General features: G+C 40.2%; 1 protein-coding gene across 1 annotated transcript in view; it reads left to right on the top strand.

Annotated features, from left to right (window-relative positions):
• Positions 1-23909, top strand: part of FRYL (FRY like transcription coactivator) — a 3917685-nt gene that overhangs the window by 3784842 nt on the left and 108934 nt on the right. The window contains exons 59-60 of the mRNA XM_044055727.1: positions 8615-8632; positions 9455-9565. Coding sequence (XP_043911662.1) covers positions 8615-8632; positions 9455-9565 — 129 coding nt within the window. The remainder of the gene's footprint in view (positions 1-8614; positions 8633-9454; positions 9566-23909) is intronic.

Genomic DNA, 23909 nt, shown 5'->3' with positions numbered 1-23909 from the left:
GCAACTCTGTCTTCCCTGGCAAATTCCTTGAGGCTGATCTCGCAGTCTGCGAAAGGCACCTCACAAGCAAGCCAGTACAGGCATAACCATTAGCAAACATGTCTGGATGATGCTTTGCGATTTCGCAGAACTCTTTAAGGGTTCTTTCATTAATGCTCCCATTGATGGTTCCTCCTTGTTTGGACCATCGTTGAAAGAAACACTTACCCACAGCGAGAAAGATGAAAAGACCTTTTCTGCCTTAGGGATCAAGTTTTCTACCCCCTCAAAGGACCTTTTCAAGGAATCAAAGGGGTGGGAAGAAGCTTTAGTTCAGAAAATCTCAAGGTCCTTCCCAGGACTCATTTGGGGGTACCTCTTCCAGGGGCAGAGGAGGAGGTTTCAGTGGTAGATGCCACCCCGGGGGGGGGGGTCCACAGAATCAGGGTTTTAGGGAACCATTTGCTGATAAGCCCTATCGGAGCACTCCTGAAGTGCTGCCCAACTGCCCCTGCACCTAGATGTCTGGACAAACATCACAAACAACAACTAGGTGCTAATAATATCCAGAGGTTATTACATTCTCTTTTCCCCTTCAGCTACAAGACCCAGAAGGTTACTCCCCAATGTGCCACCCAGTCAGTGGGAGTCTGTTCTTCAAGAAGTTCAAAAACCTCTAGAGAAAAGAGTTTTCCAAGAGGTCTTGCCAGAACAAGTAGGATATTGAACTTATTCTCGCTTCATTTTGGTGCCAAAGAAAACAGGGGACCAATATTGGATCTCAGCAACCTCAGCCTATATGTGAAGAAGTCAAAGTTCCGAATGGTTATGGTTCACTCCATTCTGCCACTTCTACGCTAGGATGATTGGATGTGCTGTGTAGATCTCCAGGATCCATATTATTATTATATCAAAATGAACGAATGCTCCAGTAGACATTGTGCTTTCGGCTGTGGGCCAGTCATTACCAATTCAGAGCACTGCCCTTTGGTCTCACCACAGCCCCCTGGGTGTTTAGCAAATGTAGGACAGTTGTTGCAGCTCCCCTGAAGCTGAAAGGATTCCAGGTGTTTCCATATTTAGATGATTGGCTCCTTACTGCACCATCAAGGCATCAGCTGATTCAGGCCAGGGATTATCTGTTACAGATCTTCAGTTCTATGGGCAGTTCAATAAACCTGACAAAATCAAACCTGATGATTCATGTGCAGAATATAGAGTTTATAGGAATGCAACTGAACACTTCCACTCAGGTAGCTTCCTTACCTTTGCATCACATAACATCTCTGAGACAGCAAGTCCAGGACATATTGCATGTTACATCTCCTCCAGCACAGTTAGTTCTCAGAGAGCTGGGTTCTATGTCAGTGGCCATCATTCTCGTACCCTTAGCAAAATACTTTATACAAGTTCTACAGTGGACCCTGGCTGTTCAATGGTCCATTCTGTACCAGCCCTTATCTGCTCCTATCTGACTAACTCTGATCTGCAGAAGACATCTGCAGTGGTGGATGCAGTCAAACGACCTGCCATTGGGCAGGTTTTTTTCTCTTGCCCCTCCAATACCACAGTGACCACGGATGCTTCCCTGTTGGGGTGGGGGGAGCATTATCAGGGAAAGATGGTCCAAGGCATGTGATCCCAACATGAGACCAAGCTGCATATCAGTGTCCTAGATATGAGAGCAGTCCTTTTAATGTTGCATGCCTTTCAGGCCCTTCTCCCTCTAGGGACTATTCATACAGGCATGTTAGTGGTCTGGTGTATAAACAAACAAGTTGGAACCCGATCCTGCCCATTATGCAGAGAGGGCATGAGAGTTTGGGAAGAGACAATCTCTTCCAGACACTTTCTAATTGTAGCTCACATTCCCACGAAAACCAGCATGCTAGCAGACAGTCTTGGTACGTCCATTCTGACCCCTCATGAGTGGTCCCTCAGTTGAGCACTAGCAAACCAGATTCTCAGCTGTTGTGGCCAACCTTGCTGTGATTTCTCTGCTTCTTCCCTAAGCAGCAATGCAGAAAGTACTTTGCTGTGATCCCCCCCAAAAGGGGAGTCACCCAGGGATGCTCTAGTCCACGATTGACCCCAGGGCCTCCTTTATGCTTACCACCCCTTTCCCTTGATCCTGAAGTTTCTACAGAATGGCAGCAGGCTGACGTGCTCAGTGATCCTCATTGCTCCCTTCTGGCCTCGTTGGGTATGGTTACCCTTCCTATGGTCTCACCTGAAGTATCCCCCATGGGTACTGGATCTCAATCGGGACCTCATCTCCCATCCATCAGAACATCAAAAACCCAGTTTCCAAACACACAAGCTAACCACATAGTTTTTCCACTTCCAGTGATTATAAGAAAGTCCAGGCTAGCTTCCCCAGTTTGCCACATAGTCTTGGCCTCACAGAAAGCTTCCACAAAAAACGTCTGTAACAGTAAGTGGAGGAGATTTACGATTTGGGCTTCAAAGGAGAATATTGATCCATTTACAGATCCTATGTCAGCTGTTCTCCTTTCTGAACCACTTTTTTCATGATCCACTCAACAGTCCACAAGGGACTATACAACCAAATAAAAAATAAAAAAGCCCGGACCACCGAGATAATACACTATACTTTTATTTGTACCAAATAACTGAGTGCTTTCGCCAGAATCAAAGTCTGGCTTCTTCAGAGTCATCTGATGCAACACCAAACAAGGTTTAAATACCATCACATATTATCTGCACCAATCAGCTGTGATTACTTACATGACATCATTCAAATAAGCTAACAATTTAACCCAGACCCTTACAAAGCCATTTAAAATAAAAAATCTATACATAACATATACTATAACTTCATAAACATATCACCAAAACTTTAAAATATGTATATGATTGTTCTACAGACTTGAAAGAATATATACTGTAAAGAACACTAATATAAAATGTAATAAATAACTTATAATACAATTCATCCTACTATCTATTAGTTGAATTTTATTAGCCCTTATTTTTAAAATTGGTATCAAGGTAGTACTATCATTTAATCCGGGTGAATTGCATGCATTTAATCTTAGTTGCCATTGCAATTCCTTAGTTTCTACCTCAACATTAAAATCCCCCCTCTATCATAATTACATATTCTATCTACAGCAAAAAACAAAAACTTTTTAAAATTAATGCAGTCTTTGCTGTGTAAATAAAGTGCATTATGTTCATTTTTGTTTTTGATACATCTTAAATGCTCAGAGATTCTATCACGCAGCCTGTGAATGGATTTGCCTACATAGAACTCATCGCAGGCTGTGCATGTTGCCAAGTATACCAATTTGGTACTATTACAATTGCATCTACCCAGACAAGAAATAGAGAATTTGTAATCTTTAATACGTAGGTACGGACAATCATTTATAAATCGACAATACCTGCATGTCCCACACTTAGTCATTGAGGAAACATTATATTTTTTCTCACATATATTACTTTCAAGTATACTTTTCAAGTTTTTACCCCTACCATACACTATTTGTGGTTGCATACCTAAAAGCTGTTTACTAGCATTGTTTAAGCAAAATCTCCATCCATTTCTTAAACTTGAAACAACTTGAGGTGCAAGTGAGTTATAACTCAACACAAATACTTCGCTTCTCATTGTCCCCTTCAGCATGAGTTAATGAAACTATGTTCCTTAGTATGGGGGTATATACTTTGTCCCTTTTTCTCAAAACTTCTCTTTTAACATTAATTAGTAACTTGAATGGGTAACCCCTATCCAAAAACATGCCAATCAATTTAAATATTTCCTCCTTAAAGACTGAATTGTCACTTACCAGTCTTGAGGTCCTCACCATCTGTCCCTTAACTATACCTTTTCTTTGATGGTAAGGATGGCAACTATCAAAATGTAATATTGAATTTGAATAGGTCTACTTCCTATAACTGTTACTACTCAACCCCTCCATTGATTTTTACAGATTAATGTCAAGGAAATGTATCTCATTTTGATGCCAAGTATAGGTAAATTTAAAGAAATTAGTCGTACCATTCAAATATTCAATAAACTCACTTATTTTGGTTTCATCCCACCTCCATCAGATGAGTATATCATCCAAAAATCTGTTGTATGAAAGAATATTGTCTTTATACTTGGATGAAAATATAAATGAGCTCTCCCAAGAAAGTAACACCAAATTTGAAAACACTGGAGCACATCTTGCTCCCATCGCCACCCCCATCGGTTGTTGGTATAACTCCCCTTCAAAACTTAAAAAATAATTTTTCAACACAAGTTCCACACATGCAGGTATTGTCGATTTGTAACTGATGGTCCTTACCTGTGTGTTAAAAGATTACAAATTCTCTATTTCTTGTCCGGGTAGATGCAATTGTAATAGTACCAAATTGGTATACGTGGCAACATGCACAGCCTGCGATGGGTTCTATGTAGGCAAAACCATTCGCAGGCTGCGTGATAGAGTCTCAGCATTTAAGATGCATCAAAAACAAAAATGAACATAATGCACTTTATTTACACAGCAAAGTGTGTTAATTTAAAAAAGTTTTTGTTTTTTGTTGCAGATAGAATATGTAATCATGATAGAGAGGGGGATTTTAATGTTGAGGTAGAAACTAAGGAATTGCAATGGCAACTAAGATTAAATGCATGCAGTTCACCCGGATTAAATGATAGTACTACCTTAATGCCAGTTTTAAAAATGAGGGCTAATACAATTGAACTAATAGATAGTAGGATGAGTTGTATTATAAGTTATTTAGTACATTTTATATTGGTGTTCTTTACAGTATATATTCTTTCAAGTCTAGAACAATCATATACATATTTTAAAGTTTTGGTGATATGTTTATGAAGTTATAGTATATGTTATGTATAGATTTTTTATTTTAATTGGCTTTGTAAGGGTATGGGTTAAATTGTTAGGTTATTTGAATGATGTCATGTAAGTAATTACAGCTAATTGGTGCAGATAATATGTGATGGTATTTAAACCTTGTTGGTGTTGTATCAGATGACGCTGAAGAAGCCAGACTTTGATTCTGGCGAAAGCGCTCAGTTATTTGGTACAAATAAAAGTATAGTGCATTATCTCGGTGGTCCGGGCTTTTTTATCACTTTTTCATGATCGTGCCAGTTTCTCTACCATTAAATTACAGCTAGCTGTCATTTCTCATTTTCATTCAGGAAAGGGATCTTTATCTGTTTCTTCATTGAAATAATGTAAAGCCTTTATGGTGGGGTATTTTTCTGCTAAGGCCTCCAGTAAAAGATCCTTCTCCCCCTTGGGACCTTACAATTGTCCTTCAAGGCCTCACTCAAAAACCTTTTGAATCAGCAGATAGTTGTGACATGAAATTTCTTTCATAGAAGATGGTACTCTTGGTAGCCATCACATCAGCCAACAGAGTATCTGAACTGCAAGCCTTATCAGTCAAACCTCCGTATATCATTTTTCATAAAGACAGAGATTCCCTAATAACTAATCCATCCTTTATGCCTAAAGTTGCAACAGAATCCAACATTAACTAATCCATTCAGTTGCCTGTTTTCTTTCCAAATTATTCAAACAAATTAGAATATATGTTCCATCATCTTGATATTCATAGACAGTTGCGTTTCTATCCGCACAAGACAAAGAAACACAGAAAAGCTGATCAACTCTTTGTATCTTTTTCTACTAATTGTTTGGGTCTAGCAGTAGCCAAGATTACCCTGGCTAAGTGAATAACCGATTGCAGTTCTACCATTTATTCCCAAAAAGGGATTGAATTGACTCATCCTCCTAAAGTCCACTCTACCAGATCCATGGCCAGTTCTTTAGCCTTTTCTGTCAGAACATCTATTGACAAGATATGTGCTGCAGCCACTTGGTCTAAGACTCCTAAATTTGTTTCACATTATAAATTGGGCATCGTTTCCAGAAGCAGGCCATCCATCAGCTTGGCAGTGCTCTGGCATGTCCTTCCTTGGGGGCCACCCAGGAGTTATATAGCTGGGGTCTCTGACCCAGTGGTGAGGAAGAATGAAAAGAAGAACATCACATTCTTCCTCACTTCCCTCCCATCCATCCCCCAGCCTTGGTACCTTCGAGAAGTTACGTAGAGGAACTTGAAACCCATAAATGCATGGCTTGGGTCACAGAAACACTAGATCTGTTCTGTTTTTTTCTTGGTAAAGCTACCTATTAAGGCAGCAAACTTGATCTGAGGAGTTGGGGAAAGTATGATGCATTATGGGAAATAGAGGAGCTTGAGACTCTGATCCTAAAGTCTTGAGAATAAGGTAGAGTTGGATCCGAAGACCCAACAGTGACAAAGAATGAAAGTGGACAACACAAATACCAAGTTATGGTAAGTTCATAACTTCTTTTTTTCTCTCCACACACTGTCTTCTAACTCCACCAGTTTTTGAAATGGCTTTTCTTGAGAAGTCTCATATTCAATTAGCCTTTTCTTCATTCCATCATCTGATTTGGTCAATTTTATCAGTTCGTCTGAATAGCTGGTTTAAACTTCTATTTTTTCCAGCATTTTGTTTTTGAATTGATATACTCCTTCAGTGTTTCATTTATTTTAATCACCTCTAAGTATGTTTGATTTATTTTTCCTCTAAATTACTGGAAACCATATCTTGTACCGAAGCTGAAGCTTAAACTGGTTTGCTGAACACTGCAGGATTTTTCCCAGCCAATGTTTTCTTTTCACTTTTACTGGTCGATTTTCTTTCAGGTTCTCTAAATTTCTTCTTTGCTAGCATCCAGGCTGTGTACTTAATAGCCAGTAACTGAATTTTACTTGGGCTGACAATATCACTGTTTTATTTCTCAGTTTCTCTTTTCACACTGGCAGAGTTGAAATTAACCTGTTGATCAGTGTGCAGCCATCGTGGAAATCCCTAGTATTGGACATCAAATATTTTCATTGATTACATATTCCGCAAACTTTCCTACGAGCATTTTTATTTGGTTCACTGTCTTTTTTTTTCACATAAGTCTTTTATGGCTCTGCAACAGATTGTGCTCATCCCCATGCCCACAAGTTGATAATTCTGAAAGATAAACCTTGACTGAAACAGCTGGTGTATCTACTTACTACCTCATTTAATATTTCACAGATTGTCAATTATTATACAAGAAAACATCCAGGAACATGTAAATTCCTACTTGACAGGATTATTACAAACATTCCCTACAAAGTGGAGCATATGCGTAAAATTTAGAATATATTCAGTGATCCTAGTACTCTGCTCTTCGGTGGCACTTTAAATTGGGAATGTGTCAAATCAAGAAAGTTAGTTTCAGCAAATGTAAAATGTTTGAACGCTGTTGTCGAAACTAATTTTGCTGATAGTGGAGTCTTGCCTTTTTCTCCAATGTTGTGTGATCCTGTATTTGGTATGTACAAGTCCAGCTGGTGTGGGGAATGTTTATCCATATTGCCAGTGTAGGGGCACTTGGCCCCTGCAAAAAAAAACGTGCTATATTCACTGAACATAGTTAAATGAAAGGTAACAAATATGATGACTTGCCAAAGGTAGTTTTGGTGAAAAGTTAATGTGATTCCCTTGAAATCCCTCCTCCCCCGCCCTGCAATAATGTACACTATTCCAGAATCTGATGAGGTGCAACTCTTAGTAGAATTATGTTACTTTGACAGGAGCTCTGTTTGTTTTTGCAACTACAGTGATGGTGCTTTATTACTGTCTTCTTTCTTTATTTGAAATGCTGGGAGGTGAGCAGGGAAAGGACAGGGGAAGGGGCATCAGTATAGGGAACTAACTGCAGCACTTTGGTGAATTAGGTAGACTGTAGGTCTTGTCGGTATCTTCAATTAAGTTAGAGCTGACAATCTTTTCTCTAGGTAGAGAGATGCATGCTTAGCATTGCAGAGTCCTTCATCGAGCCAGAGTAGTTTAAAGTTTAGCTGCTTGAAGAGCTGGACTAACTAACATTAGTTTATATTTACACATTTCGTCTTCCAAAAATTATTACAAAATAGTGCTGCACTAGTGATGTAATACATCTGTTACTTCTGTCCTTTTTGCTATCAACATCCACTAGTCATTGAGAAATCTGCAGGAGTGGCTGGACTGAGAAGTAAACTGAAATATGTGGAGGCATTGTGAGTGGTAGGAACATGAGATATTGGAGGAGTGCTAAGGAAGAAGAGAGCATACCCCCTCACACATATTCCCAGTAACGGAAGCAGGTGTTTGTAAATGTAGCCAATTTTAGAAGGTAGAGTAGAAAAAGCATACATTTGTAATAAGAAACAAGGGCAAACTGCTACCCAAAACAAAGAATCCACATTTCATGTATGAATTTGTGAAACCACTTTATTCTAATGGCAGATTTTCCCCTGAAACGGAAATGCATATTTAAAATAAGTATGTTAATGGTAAAATATTAGACTTGATTACCCATGTATTAATTTTGAAGCATACTTTTTTATTTTGCTTTTGAAGGAATAATACAAAATTAGTTCATCTTAACTGAGTTTGTATTTAAAACTTTGCAGTATTGGTTCTTTTTAAGAAATATAAAGGACATTGTTTGGGGCATTTTATTTAAATAATGAACCTTAATTGTTTCTTCTCTTTCTCTTTCTTTCTGTGACCTGCTTACCTTCTCTTGCTTAGCAAATGGAAATTCTTGCAGTAAGTGGTGGTCCTTAATTTGTAGACTATTTAACCTCATCAGACAGTAAACTGACCTTCATATGTCTCATGTCCACTTGTGGCACAGCTGTTTCTGTAGTCACTGACAAATGTAAAAGTATGTGTGACTCTTTAACATTTAAACAGGCATTTTTACACTAACTAAAGCATTTGTTTAGCTGTAATTTGTGTGTCCAGGCCAGTAATTTTGTCTCGTCTAAATTCTGATCAGTCATTTTGGCAAAGTTTGTCATTTAGACTTAAAAGTACATGTTTTTTATATATATTTGAGTTTCAGCTTTCTAAAACAAGTAACCCCCAGACTTTGTTAAAACTTGTTTAGCAAAAGGACAACGTGCTGTTAATGTTAACCTTTTAAAGTTACATTTTATTGGAATATTAGCTTTTGTAATTTAAGCAAAATTCTGCTAAAATCTTCTGCACTAGTTGAGGGACTAAATATAAGATGTTTCAGAATTTCATGCAGCCTGTTTTTTCCATTTTTATTTTTTAACAAACTATTTTGCTTCTACCTTGATAATGGCATTTGAAAAAATACCTAGTACTAGTTTTCCCAAAAGAATAGATAAAATAAAACACTCCTTATGTTTAATTTCTTGAAATAATTTCAGGGGCTGTCAGCTTTGTTTCTTTTTATGTGATTGTTTTGGGCTTTAGTTTGCATCTGCTTTCACCAGCTTTTTTCTAAATTAGCTTGTTGACTGGTGTAATACTTGTAGTTGTTGTTTCCACCCGAACTGTTATAATGCATTCTTTATCAGTTCAAGCTGATGAGTTTTTGTCTTTGTAATTTATTTTTAGGAACTTGAACTTTGTCGGCGGCTGTACAAGCTCCATTTCCAGCTACTGCTTTTGTTCCAGGCCTACTGCAAACTCATCAGTCAGGTAGACAAGATAAAAAAGGAAGAAGAGGTAAATTGTATAGTTTTAATTTGTTCTTCTAAAATTAATCTAATACGTAGTAACATGCTTGCCTTCACAATTAAGCATTTCTTGGTACGGTGCCAGAGTGCAGTGCTATAGGTTATTGTTTTAACCAAGGGTTGTTAGCAAAATCATTCTTCATTACCCACATTCTCTTAGCCAGTTTAGCAGGGAAACCAGAGATTGTCCCAGCACTCAGTGGGCATAAAGAGAAAAACAGTTTTTGGTAGGATGCCTATCCAGCCTTGGATATGTGTGTGTGTCTCACACATACCAAATGTAGTATAGAGCCTTGCCAATTCACATGTATGCATATCTGGGATGTTGAAGGAAACTTGAGCTCCTGGTAAGAACTCATTTGGACCTCCAACCGAAACTCTTGGACACAGAAAGACATGCAAGCTTCAACCACAGAGAACTGTAGACAGAAACCAGAGTTCAGAGTACTGTGAGGCAGCAGTTGTAAATGTTATACTGTGCCACTTGGATTAAATGAAAATGTGGCAGAAGGTAACTTTAAATTCAGTTTTGTAGGATAAATCTGTTACATTAATTATTTCACTGCAAGGTAATTGCATTCTCAGGTCATGCGTTATTAGGTTTGGGGGAGATTAGATTATGGAATGCACTTTCTTCCCTATCAACCAATACTGTCTGCATCTTTTTAGTAGGAACTAATATTGATATAATTAAATGCAGAGTCATTTTGTTTTGCTGAGTTGGAGGCATCCAATTTAGCCTTTTCCATTTTCAGGTAGAAGTATTTTGGCTTCTTTCTATAAATCATTCATCCTGGAGTGGTTACATTTCACACTACAACCATGCCAAGGCATTAGAACTATGTAGCACCCAGTACACTACACAGGTTTGTTTGGATTTGAAGACCGATGTGATGTTGCTTTCGAAAGTATTTGTATAGTATGAAAAGGTGAATGATGCGTACATCAGCTGTGGTGAATAATAGTAAAGCTGCATGTGTTAGAAAGAACATTGCCAGTTTTGAATGCTTTGCATAGTACGTTAACAATACCAACATAGGGATGTGTACCGTCTGCATTTTTACAAGTAGAATGACACACATAACATTATTATATCATCTTGTTTTTCTGGGTAAGATGTTCCTCTTAGTAGTTTCAGAGGAACTAGCGCTAATATTTACTTTTTTAAATTCACTAAACCTATTCAAACCTTTGTCTGATTTTTTTCTTTGCTTGATCAAACAATTCTAATTCTTTTATCTCATAACTGATTCTCTTTCTGCTGTAATTCACCTACTTGCTTTAATTCTCTGTGGTCCATTGAAATCAGTTTACTTCCTGTAATCAGTCATTAGTACAATAAAATCTTTCACCGCCCTTTGTACCTTGACCATACTGCCTTTTTGAAAATCAAAATTTATTTAGTCCCACTCGTTGATAGCACTTCCTCTTTTTATGTCATTCAGAACTCTGATCAAGTCTTCTTTACACCATAGGTTCATAGGTAGGTACTAGGCTACCGGCCCTAGAGCCTATACAAGCGTAGCCATAACAATTCCCTGGCTATTTCTTCCCACACTATTTACTTCAGTTTTAAGTAATCTGATAGGAATCTCCAGAGTTTCTCCCCTTTACTGTGTTCTACTATAGAGAAATACACCACCTGTACATAATGATCTGATATTACTACTGGTAATATTTCAAATGTCTTCATCATATAGCCATATTCTTCGGTAATATGCAGTCTCAGTCCTTGACTGCTTTGAGGGATCTTCTCCCTCTGATTTCATTTTGCCTTGGCCATGCACTTACAGCCATTTTCTTGGTTATAATATTCCAGTGTTATTCTACACTTATTATTCCTTGATGGAAGGAGATTGTTTTCAAATAACTTCTGTTTTTTCCCTGTGTTGTGCCTTTGGAGGGATTCATACAATTACTACAGTTATCCTTCTCTTCTCTGCAGTATTCTGTTAACATTGCATATCTGCATCTATAGCTATATTCTGTTACAAACGGTGCTCCTTTCTTCATAAGGGTGAGCAGTTGTCTTCATCTAGCTTCTTTATAACTAGCGTAGTAACCTTCTTTAAGTACAGTTTTTATTGTCTTACTATGTTCCATTTGATCTGAGATATCTTTCTCGAAGCAAGAGTGTATGTGATTTCATTTTAGGTACCCTGGGATCCTTTAACATCTAACAGACTCAAACTATTTGTAGTGCAGTATACAATTCTTAAGTTTTCTGGATCCAGCATGTCCAACTTTCTTGTTTTATTTCCATTGCCATTGGGTATGTGTGTCATTTTACAAGTATTTAAGCAATTCTGAAATTCTTTGCAGAGCCTTTTTATTTTCCTTTGCTTTTTCCTTTTAAAAATAAGTATTGCCAACAGCAAAATGGATTTAAGCATTTACTCTCTTAAAAGATAAATCTTCCAAGGTGAGGAGAGTGTCTTTTCTGATTAGGCAACCCTTTCACAGACTCCCTCCTCTTTAAGAATGAGGGGTCTGTATCAGAAGACCGAATGAAACAATATCGAACTGCAAAACAGCAAAAAGACCAGACCTCAAACTTGCTATTGTGGGGGGCTGTGCCCCCCACACCCCCCGCTAAAAAAAAATATATATATATATATATATATATATATATATATATATATATATATATATATATATATATATATATATATATATATATATATATATACCAACTCTGAGATCGCACTACAGTGAGGAAAGGACAAATATTCCAATCTTCACTGTACCGCAGTCTGGCAAACAGTACTTCGAGGTCCGGTCTTTTCGCTGTTTTGCCGTTCGATATTTTTTCCATTCCGTCTCCTGATATAGACCCATGATGAGGTATTGTATGCACACATACTGTTTTGAGTCTGTCTGCAGCATTTCTGCACTTGACTTTTTCTCTTCCCTCCAAGGTATAGGCTTATCATATTTAACTAACAGAGCCAGTAACTTTGAAATTACTCCTAAATTGTAGAAATGTCTGATGCAGAGATTGAGATAACTTAGTATTGTTTAATGTATTATTGCTTACAATTCACTTGTTTGACTATTATGTGCGACTAAGTGAACTGTAAAAAGTGTGTGAAAGGCAGTATGTGAGAATGATTGACTGGGAGATTTTTAGGTTGTTAGACAAAAGCAAGTGACTTTGTGGTAGGGCTAGGAGTTTGTCTGCGTGTTTTAGGGTTGGAGGAGGGGTTAGTTATTGCAAGCAGTTCTGGAGACCATGGAAGGCAATGGACATCCAGTTGCTGTATGGGATGCAGAAGATAAGTGGTATCAATATTGGCATGTTGGAAGGAAACTGATATGACTTGTGGCTAGAGAGTACAGAGCTGTTTTAACTTGAGTCCAAAATAGATGGGGGCAGACATGATACTGATGCACAAAATGTCAGGTAGATGTGTTGAGTTCATATTGAACAGGAAGGGCAGAGGAGAATAGGGGACATAGGCAGATTTTAGAGAGGAGTATTGAAGTCTGCAGTCAGACAGCTGCAGAATTTTAATCAAAATCTAATAAAACTGGGAGGGAAGATGGAAAAAACAGGTAAAGGCTATTCTGATTATAATCCATGAAGGTATCTAGAGTTGAGGCAAGTTCATATGTAAACGTTTCTAATTATGACTTCATTATGTTCAGAAACTGCTATCAGTACAAGTAACGTACAAAGGAAAGCAGTTAATTGCAAAAACCATGGATGCCTTAAAACAAAAATAATGAATATAATAGGTTATTCAACCTGTTCATTATTCTGATAGCAATTTAAAATGGCTGTCTTTTTTAATGTTGTTAGGTGAATGGAGAAACTGCACTATAGGAACACAAATTTTCCTTTAATGTGCAGGAATAAAGTAGTGGTCTGTGCTGTCTCATGTATGAATTTTTTTCATCTCAGTATTTCTCCAGATCACTTGTTGCACAGTTGTATGTGTATTTTTTTGTCAATAGTTTTTCTTTTTCTTTTTACATTAATAAATGTCACAGATAAAAAACATCTTACAACATGACCGTATATATATGTTCTACATTGATGTCAATACCACAGGATATGGGTCGTACAACATATCTATTTGCACTATGTACATAGATGCTTTCACTGTTAATTCCACAGGTATACCGACAGTATATACATTCATAATATCCAAGTTATTATTTAATATCTGAACTTGTATGTGTTCTTCGGTTCCATTAGAGTGTATTTCTAAGTTGCTGTGTGATGAATTATGCTAATATGATATTAAAGGTTTGTTCCCAAATTTCTCTGGATTTCATGTTTTTGTTTCTTTTATCTATTACTATTTTATGAGCTAAAAGGTGTTGTATAGCTACTTGTTTAAAACCCTCCCAAGAGATATTTATCGTATCTAGCCATTTAAAAGCTATATACAGTTTCATTAGTAGGAAGATTGTTAAAAGTGCATTTGCTTGTTTTCTTGGTATGTTTGGTGGGAGAATGTGTAATAGAGTGAATTCCCAAGTTAATGTTTATGTTTGATAACCCATTTTTTGTAATTGTACCTTGAGAGAGTTCCAGAGTTTATAGACACATTTACAGCTCCAAAATACATGGATTAAGTCCGCTATCTGGTCCTTACAGTTTGGGCAGAAAGGTGTTGATGTGTTAAGTTTGTGTAGGATTGCAGGTGTAAAATATGCATTATTATTGATCATGAGCGGAGTGTAAGCTAACTTTTTGAGGGGTATAATCTTCAGTGTTAGATTGATTGCCTGGCTTATTTGCTGATCATCTGTGGATGGTTAAATTTTTCTCCAGTAGTTAGAGAAGGGGAGGTCTTTCTGGTATTTGATTTCATTTATCATTTTATATGAATTAGTAATAGTTTTCTTAGTTGTGTGAATAGTTTTTCAAAACCTGCTACAAGTTTCTATGTCACTATTAGTCATAGTAGCATTTTGGAGGTAACTGGAACACACAGTTCTTTGATTTGTCTTAGAATTATTATGTGTGATTTAGGGAGGTTTAAGTTGGTCCTCATTTCTTATATTGAGCAGTTAAGGTAAGGATAAATATCTTGGATTGTTTTATCTTTCAGTGTGGGAAAAGGGACTAAGTCCAGCATCTTATTATTTATTTTTAAATTTAGTTTTTTATGAAGGGGTTGCAGTATTGTCACGGCTTGTCCAAGGTTCATGAATTGAAAGAGTTTTTGCACTAAGTTGATAGAATGTTTTAAGGACTCTCTAATGTTATAAGTTTGTATTTCTTTCTGGTTCAGGAATGGAAGTGCTTTGGGATTGAAACCTAGAGCTTTAATATATCTATAATAGATTGTCACCCAAAGAGGAGACCAATTTTCCATTGACTGGTTATGTTCAGCTATTCTTACTGTTATGTTAGTGTTAATGATCAAGTAGTACATTTTAAAATCTGGTAAATTTAGTCCTCCTTTGTTTTTGGGGAGTGTTAATTTTGGATAGGAGATTCTGTTTTTTTTGGGTTCCCATATAAATTTTGCTAGGAAGGTATGAATTTGTTTGAAGAATTTATTATGTATTGTTGTCTGTGATGTCATGAATATATACATTAATCTAGGTAAAATGTTAATTTTGAGTATTGATACTTTGGCCAAGAATGGTAGTTTTAGGTTGTTCCATCTTTTACAGTCTTGCATTATGTTTTGCCATTTAAGGTTTACATTGCGTTGGTAAAAGTCTTTATTATTCTGGAAAAAGGTGATTCCCAGGTATTTAGTTTCTTCTTTTATTTTTATTGTGTTTAACAATGGTATTAGTGAGATGAGTTTGGGTGTTTTTAGGGGGAAAATATTAGTTTTATTGAGGTTTAGTTTGTAGTTAGACATAGTCGAGAAATGTTCAATTGCAGCTACTTTGTTTATATCTGAATTTGGTGTATTGCAGTATATGTTCAGATCATCCGCAAATGCAGTGAGATATATTTTGAAGTTGTGTGTTGATGGAGGATTGTGGTATGTGTTTTGTTTAATGTATAGAAAGAGTGGTTCTAGGTAGAGGTTAAATAGGAAGAGTGATAATGGGCATCCTTGTCTTGTTCCATTTTTTATTAGAATCCTATTTGACCAAGTTTTATTTATATAGAGAGATGTGTATGGGTTGCTATAGAGAGTTTGAATGATCTGAATGAAGTTATTGGGCATATTAAAGTAGGGTAGTGTTTGCAGTAAAAATTCTAGGTTAACCCTATCAAATGCCTTATGGGCATCCACTACCATTGTGTAGCTGTTGATATTGTATCGGTTAGCGTAGGATATTAGTGCATCTAATGTTAATGTATTGTCACTAGTCTGTCTGTGTGGCATAAAACCGGATTGTTCTGGGGAGTTGATTTTCTCTATCGGATTTTTCATTTTGTTTGCAAGTACAGAGGTAAATATTTTAGTATCTATATTTAAGAGGGAGATGGGTGTGTAGCTGTCAGGTTTTTTTGGGGTCTGTGTGTTCTTTTAATATAAAGATGGTTTTAGAGGCATTAAAGTGGATATCATTTATTTTATAGTTTATGTAATTCAGTGTATAGTATAGTAGTTTGCTATCAAGGGGGAAAATGCTTTGTAAAATTCTGATGCGAGTCCATCTGGACCCGGAGCCTTATGTGCTTTTAAGTGTTTGATTGTTGTAATAATTTCACTGATGGATATCGGTTCAGTTAGTTTTTTTTTTGTTGGTCTAAATTTAGTTTAGGGAATTTCAGTTTTTGAAGGAAAAGAGTTCTATCTTCCTTTGAGGTTTGTAGTATTTGTGCTGCATATATTTGAGAGTATATTTGTTCAAATGTTTTAATAATGTCTTCATTTTTGTGTAGTTTTTGTCTCTCTAGTTTATTTCTGATATATTGGAGGCATTTTTGTGTTGGGAGATGATTCTGGCCAGAGCTCTAGATGGTATTTGAGCTTCTTCTGCATAAGTGGCTAACATTCTGGCTTCATAAAAAGATAGGTTCCTGGTTTCTAACATATATAGATTCCTTTGCAGTTTTAAAAGTTCTGCTCCTGTTTGGTTCTTGGGGTTATTTATTAGTTCTTTTTCAAGATGCTCTATTTTCCCTTTCAGTGTATACTCCTCTTTCAGTTGTATTTTTTTTATCGTATGCTGCTTTTTTGATAAACAATCCTCTAATTTGTGCTTTGGTTGCAGCCCATTCTATGTCAGTTGGTACTTGGGAGTTAGTGATATTTGTAAGAGCTATTTTTAGTATTGCTTCTGTTTCTTTTATTACATCCATTTTGGAAAGTAAATTAGGGTTTAATGACCAATTATGACCCCTATTCTCTTAATATACCTTTTTGTCCCAGTTAATGTTCAGTGTGATTTTGGAGTGATCTGAAAAGAACCTGGAATGTATAGTTATTGTTGGGTCCATGTTAATGAATATGTCAGAGATTAAGAAGTCGTCTATCCTTGACCACATTTTGTGGAATTGCAAATAGAATGTGAATTTCCCTGTTTTATCTTCACTGTTCCCATATTTAAAAGGGTTGCATAGTTTGAAGTCTTGTTTGAGTTCATTAAGGGCTAATGTGGCTTGTTTATTATGTGATTTGGTCAGATTAGACTTATCCTTTTCTGGGTTTTGATATGTGTTCCAGTCACCTCCAATGACTAGGTAGTGATCTTTAAATTGGTTTAAGGTTGGGTATAATGACATAAAAAAGTGTTGTTTGGTATTACAAGGTCCGTAAACATTAAGTACCATTATAGGTTTTGGTATTGTAGGACTAGTAAATGTTACGTAACACAATCTTCCCTCCTTGTCAGCTTTGGTTTTAAGCATTTTTTCCTTATGTTGTTTTTTAATTATTATGGCCGCCTCAGCACTGTTTGTTTTCCCCTCTGAAACTATGATTTGACTTATCCATTTCTTTCTGCTAATTTCTGCCTATTGCTCTGCAGTCAAGTGTGTTTCTTGTATTATGAGGTTGGCTGTGGTTTTTAATGTAAGGTGTAAGAATAGATGTAATGGGATCCTATCTCGCCTACATTCATAACTGATGGGCTCGGAGCCGATCTATCGGCTCCGACTCGGCCAACTAGTTCACTAGAACGAAGTCTCTTATTGGCTGGGCTACTCCCTATCCCAGGATGCACTACACCTGCTTCCCTAGATCTCATTTGCCGCTTTACAAGCTGGACGTGGTCTCGACTTGGCTGGAGCTAAGTGGTTTCTTTTACCTTTACTGGTCTTTGACCTTGGGGTTTTTCTTCTGAAAATTGTTAAAAACAGCTGTTTTAACAACTACTCTCTGTAATTTGTGTCTTTGATAATTTATTTTGTGTGTGAAGTGATTTACTGGTATTCTTTTTCGTTGTCGGGCAAGGCCCGTTTAAGTTAGAGGGTCTTTGCCCTACTTTTGAGAGTTTGTGTCATTATTTTTCTTCAGGCTAAGCCCGTTTAAATTAGAGGGCTTTTGCCCGTTGTTAATGTTGTTGTTGTGCGTGCTTACTGTGTTCTCTTGTGAGGTAAATCTCCCTCTCAAGAGCTCGTGCCTTTTTTCTCGTGCTCTACAGTTGGCGCTAACCTTTTGTTTTTAGACTACCTTTCTTACTGTACAATGTCTAAAGAGCAGAAGTCAGGATTTAAAAAATGCACTCGGTGCAATTACAAAATGTCTATAACAGACAGTCATTCAATATGCGTGTATTGTTTAGGGCCTAAACATCTACAGGAGACATGTAGTGTCTGTCATGCTTTCTCCTCTAGGGTTCTTCAAGAGCGCAAAAATAAACTGGTCTTGAAGGGCCTTATTAAGCCCTCTTTCGAGGAAGCTTTAGATTCTCCTGTTACCTCTAAAAAGAAAAGATAGTCGGCTCCGACAAGTCCCTCGGAACCGACTGCTAAAAAGCAAAAGTCGACCTCTTCTTCCTCGGCTCCACTGACTTCGGGGCCGAGGGTCGAAGGGTCTGCCTCGATGCCTCTTTCCTCGGCTCCATTACTTCCGGAGCCACAGGTTGGAGTATCGAGAGGCGAATCACCTCCATCGGTTCCAATGGTTTCGGAGCCGGTGGAGGTGTGCAGCTCAGACTCTTCCCCCTCGGCTCCGAAGAAAAAAGCTCCTTCGGCGCCGATGGTGGTCCATGCTGTGGTGGAATCGGCACTGATAGTGTTGGAGCCCTTTCGGAGCCGGTCCCCTACTCTCTCAGAGCCGAGAGGAAAGCCTTCTCGTCTGTCTACCTCCTCTAAATCTTCAAAACTTTCTGATTCATATCTGGATAGGGTGATACAGAGGCTTTTCCAGTCTCCAGTTTTTGCTCAAATGGTCTCGGCTCCAGCCCAGTTGGCTTTGGAGCCGATCCCCTCTCCGAAACATTCGATTCCTCCTCCAACCTCCTCGGAGCCGTTGGAGTCGGTGATGGTGGAGCAGTGCGGAGCCATACGGTCGGAACCGAGACCCCTTCGAGGTCTGTCGGCACTGACTATGGTTCCTACCCTGTCCTCGGGTTCAGGGTTTGGTACTGGGACTTCCTCAGCCAGGCCCGAAGGGAACACTTTGGGGCTGGGTGCTTCGGTGCCTAGTCTTCCCCTCGGAGCATCGGCTGCTGGAATTCCCAGTGCCATCGTGGCCTCTAGACCAGTGATCTCCATGGAGTCTGGAGGTCTGGCCTTTGAGGCCATGAGGAGCGCGCTGGCCATGCCCTTGCCGGCTCAGCAGGCTTCTACCTCACCGTCCCTAGACCTGGAGACTGGTGCTTCTGCTGTGTTGCAGTCCCCCAGCAGCGGGGCCCCAGGGCCTGAGGATAACCCCATTGGGGGTTCCCTTCTTCCTGGGGGTCCGTCCGAAACTGCTTCGGACGAGCCCCCATGGAAGAAATTGTGCAAGAGGAAGCACGTGGACTCCCAAGATGAGTCTGTTACATCGGATACTGACCTCGATGACGTGGAAGGGTCCCCCAAATCATCTTCGGATGATATCTCTTTCTCAGATATCCTGGAGATTCTGAGACAGAGAGGAGATTGGCAGGCCAAAACCCCTTCAGCTGAGGAGTCAGTCTTCCTCAAGGCCTTCGGGGCCCAGCCTCCACCTCCTGGGTGTCTCCGCCCTTCGATGAACTCCTTGATTTGGTTTCTCGAAGGGCGTGGGAACACCCTGATTCTGTGGAACTGGTGCCTGCGAGACCTAATAAGTTTCTTTCAGCCCCCCCCCCCCAGAAGGAATTTCTGACGAAAGCTGTTCCCGTAGATGCTATGGTGGTGGCTTCTGCCACACAGCAGGACGTGGCAGAGGCTTCAACGTCTATCCACCCTCCTAATAAGGATTCCAGGAGCATGGATAGGTACGGGAAGCGTACCCTGTCTTCAGCAGCCTTTACCTTACGGTCGCTGAACTATTTATGTCATTTTACCAGGCTCCAAAGGGACCTCCTTAAAGAGCTAAGTGACTCCCTTACTGGTAATCTACCTGAGGTGCTAGCCCCTACTGTTGGCGCCCAGATGACTACCTTGTTCTCCATTGTAAACTCGTCCATGAGGCTCATTTCGTATGCGGCCGAAGGGGCTAGTAGAGCAGCGGGAACAGGCGTAGCCCTCAGGAGACACGCCTGGTTACGTTTGTGTTTATTTGCGGAGGCCTTCAAGTCTTCCTTCGCCGACGCCCCCTTTGATGGGTCATCTTTGTTTGGACCCAAGGTGAAGGACACACTAACTCAGTGCGAGCAGGAGGGCAAGACCTTGACTGCCGTTGGGGCCCGCTTTTCCGCTCCTTCTAGGCCTTACCCCAAGGTCCAGAGAGGAGGGAAAATGTGGTTCAGAAAATCTCAGAGGTCTTTCCCTACTCCACCCAGTGATTCCCCCTCCAGAGGCAGGGGGGGGGGGATTCAGGAAGACACCGTCCCAGAGGTGGCAGAGGCCCCCGTAATTCTGGAGACCGCGATTCCTTTCGTGGTTCTTCCTACAATCAGCGTCCCTGAGTTGTTTCCCGACTGTGCAGCTCCGGAGCCAGTCGGGGGTCGTTTTGCGGAGCACCCACAAGCTTGGGAATCTATAACAAGCGATCAGTGGGTGCTTCGGATTATTACCGGAGGCTATCTCATCCCCTTCAACAAGCCCCCCCTTTCCTTAAGGGTAATCCCGGACGTGCCACCCAGTCAGCGGGATCAGGCAGCAATAGAGATTTCAAAGCTGCTAAAAAAAGGAGCCATCCAGCCTGTCCCCACCGACCAGATCGGATCAGGAACTTACTCAAGATTATTTTTGGTGCCAAAAAAGACAGGGGACTTCAGGCCCATTTTGGACCTCAGTTCATTGAATCATTTTGTGGAAAAGTCCAAATTCCGAATGGTCACCCTTCAATCCATTCTTCCACTGCTGGAGAAGGATGCATGGATGTGCTCCATAGATCTCCAGGACGCTTACTATCACATTCTGATAGCTCAAGAGTCCAGGAGACACTTACGCTTCCGCCTCGGAGTCAGTCATTTCCAATTCCGAGCACTGCCCTTTGGTCTCACCACAGCCCCAGGGTGTTCACCAAGTGTCTGGCAGTGGTGACTGCTCACCTGAGGAGTCTAGGATTCCAAGTTTTTCCATATCTGGACGACTGGCTCCTTACTGCCACCTCCGAGCATCTACTATTTCAGGCGCTCAACGCCACGTTCACCTTGGGCCGTTTCTTGGGGATTACGTTCAGTTGGCAAAAATCTGTACTACAGCCATCTCAGCGTATTACTTTTATAGGCGCAGACTTAGATACAAAAAGGATGCGCCTTCTTACCGGCGGCAAGAATTCAGGTTCTGCAAAACCAAGTCAAATCCTGTCTCCCCCTATCAAGAGCTCCGGCCCATCTGATCCTACAACTGTTGGGCTCGATGGCGTCAACTATACTCCTAGTCCCCTTAGCCAGACTTCACATGCGAATTTTGCAATGGCTCCTATCGGTTCAATGGTCCTATCAGGAACTCCCCTTGAACCATTTAGTCATGATCACGGAGAGTTGCCGTCGGGATCTGCGTTGGTGGCTCCTCCAATCCAATCTCGACCAGGGGCGACCCTTTATCCCTCAACCCCCTGTTTCCACTGTGACCACGGACGCCTCCCAGGTAGGGTGGGGGGGTCATTACCTGGACAGGTTGGTCCAAGGCACATGGCAAATCCAGGAAACGCATTTGCATATCAATATCCTGGAAATGAGAGCGGTTCTTTTGGTACTTCAAGCTCTCCATCACGCTCTCCCGCAAGGTCCGATTGCTATCCTATCCGACAACATGTCGGTGGTTTGGTATATAAACAAGCAGTGTGGAACCAGGTCTTACCCACTGTGCAGAGAAGCCATGAGACTTTGGCACTGGGCGGTAGCTACCAACCGCTTTCTAATGGCAACGCACATACCGGGGAAATCCAATGTGATTGCGGACAGATTAAGCAGGACCATCCTGTTACCCCACGAGTGGTCCCTCAACCAGAGAGTGGCTGCAAAAATCTTCGCCAAATGGGGCCTCCCTTGCTGCGACCTGTTTGCCAGCCCCCACAATGCGAAGTGCAGAGAGTTCTTCACGCTGATCCCCTCCCAGGGACAGATTCCCAGGGACGCTCTGACCCACATTTGGCCCCCCGGTCTTCTTTATGCCTTCCTCCGGTTCCCTCCTACCGAGGGTGATACAGAAGGCCATTTACCTGGAGAGCGAGATGATTTTGATTGCCCCGCACTGGCCTCGTCAAGTTTGGTTTCCTTTCCTACAGAGGCATGCGATAGAAGGTCCATGGTTTTTGGACCCAGTGCCAGACCTGTTGACTCATCAGTCAGGACAACTTCACCCGTCTCTCAGGTCATTGAAGTTGGCGGCATGGTTACTCCACTTCCATCCTTAGTCCGAGACTATTCCCTTTCTCCGGGGGTGATCCACATATTATCTTCTTCTCATAAACCTTCCACTGTCAGACTTTATTCCAGCAAGTGGAAAAGGTTCACCTTCTGGGCTCAGCAACGAGGTATAGACCCCCTTACTGCCCCAGTATCGGAGGTTCTGAATTTCTTGGCCTCTCTTTTTCAGTTGGGCTCTTCAGTTTCCGCGATTAAGGTTCAGCTAGCGGCTATCTCTAATTTTCATGCTTCTGTTGAACCTTCATTGATGTCTCACAAACTTTGTAAGGCTTTCCTTAAAGGAGCATGGCTCCTTAGGCCTCCAATATCTCACCCTGTCCCCCCTTGGGACCTAAATATGGTTCTTGCTGCCTTAACTGCCCGCCCTTTCGAACCAGCTGCTACCTGCGATTTGAAATTTCTGTCCTGGAAAACTACCTTTTTAGTGGCCATAACTTCGGCCAGGCGGGTTTCAGAACTTCAAGCTCTTTGTTCTGATCCTCCCTATTTGATTTTTCACAAACATAGAGTGTCCTTGAAATTAAATCCCTCCTTTTTACCAAAGGTAGCTTCTTCTTTCTGTATTCAACAAACTGTAGAGCTCCCTGTATTTTTTCCAGTGTTCCCTAATAACGCAGAATATATCTTTCATCAATTGGACGTCCATAGACAACTGCGTTTTTATTTGAATAGAACCGCTCAGACGCGGAAATCAAATCAACTGTTTGTTTCCTTTGCAATAAACAAATTGGGTCAACCAGTAGCTAAAACCTCCATAGCTAAATGGATTAAGGATTGTATCTCTTTCATTTATTCACAGGCTAACAAAGAGCTTCCCTTTCCAGTCAAGGCTCATTCTACCAGGGCAATAGCTACTTCTGTAGCTTTTCACTCCAAATTATCAATAGATGATATTTGTGCTGCGGCTACCTGGACTTCTCCGCACACTTTCATTTCTCATTACAAATTGGATCTGGTGTCTCGAGGCAGGGCTTCCTTTGGTTCCACAGTTCTCAGGAGTGTTTTCCAATGAGCCACCCGGGATTTAGGCGCTAGGGACGCTGTCCCATCAGTTATGAATGTAGGCGAGAGAGGATCCCATTACATCTTTTAGTTATGTACTTACCATAACTTCGGATGTATGGGATCCATCTCGCCTACATTCATACGTACCCACCCTCCTTCCCCCTTCCATTGGGATTTAGAGGAGATGTAGTTCCATTTGGAGATCTTCTCTTGAAGAACTTTAGTTGGTTGTAGTGACTACTATTTTTTCTCTGTTTGCATGTATGTATGAAAGCGAACAAACAAGATCTGGGGAAGCAGGTGTAGTGCATCCTGGGATAGGGAGTAGCCCAGCCAATAAGAGACTTCGTTCTAGTGAACTAGTTGGCCGAGTCGGAGCCGATGGATCGGCTCCGAGCCCATCAGTTATGAATGTAGGCGAGATGGATCCCATACATCCGAAGTTATGGTAAGTACATAACTAAAAGTTTTCTTTTCTTCTTGTTTTGGAGCCCTTTAACGTTCCA

Source organism: Protopterus annectens, chromosome 14.part0 (assembly GCF_019279795.1).
Source record: "Protopterus annectens isolate FY-2018-M chromosome 14.part0, PAN1.0, whole genome shotgun sequence".
Classification (NCBI taxonomy): Eukaryota; Metazoa; Chordata; order Ceratodontiformes; family Protopteridae; genus Protopterus; species Protopterus annectens.
The sequence above is the reverse complement of the archived record's forward strand: the minus strand, read 5'-3'. Positions and strand labels throughout refer to the sequence as shown.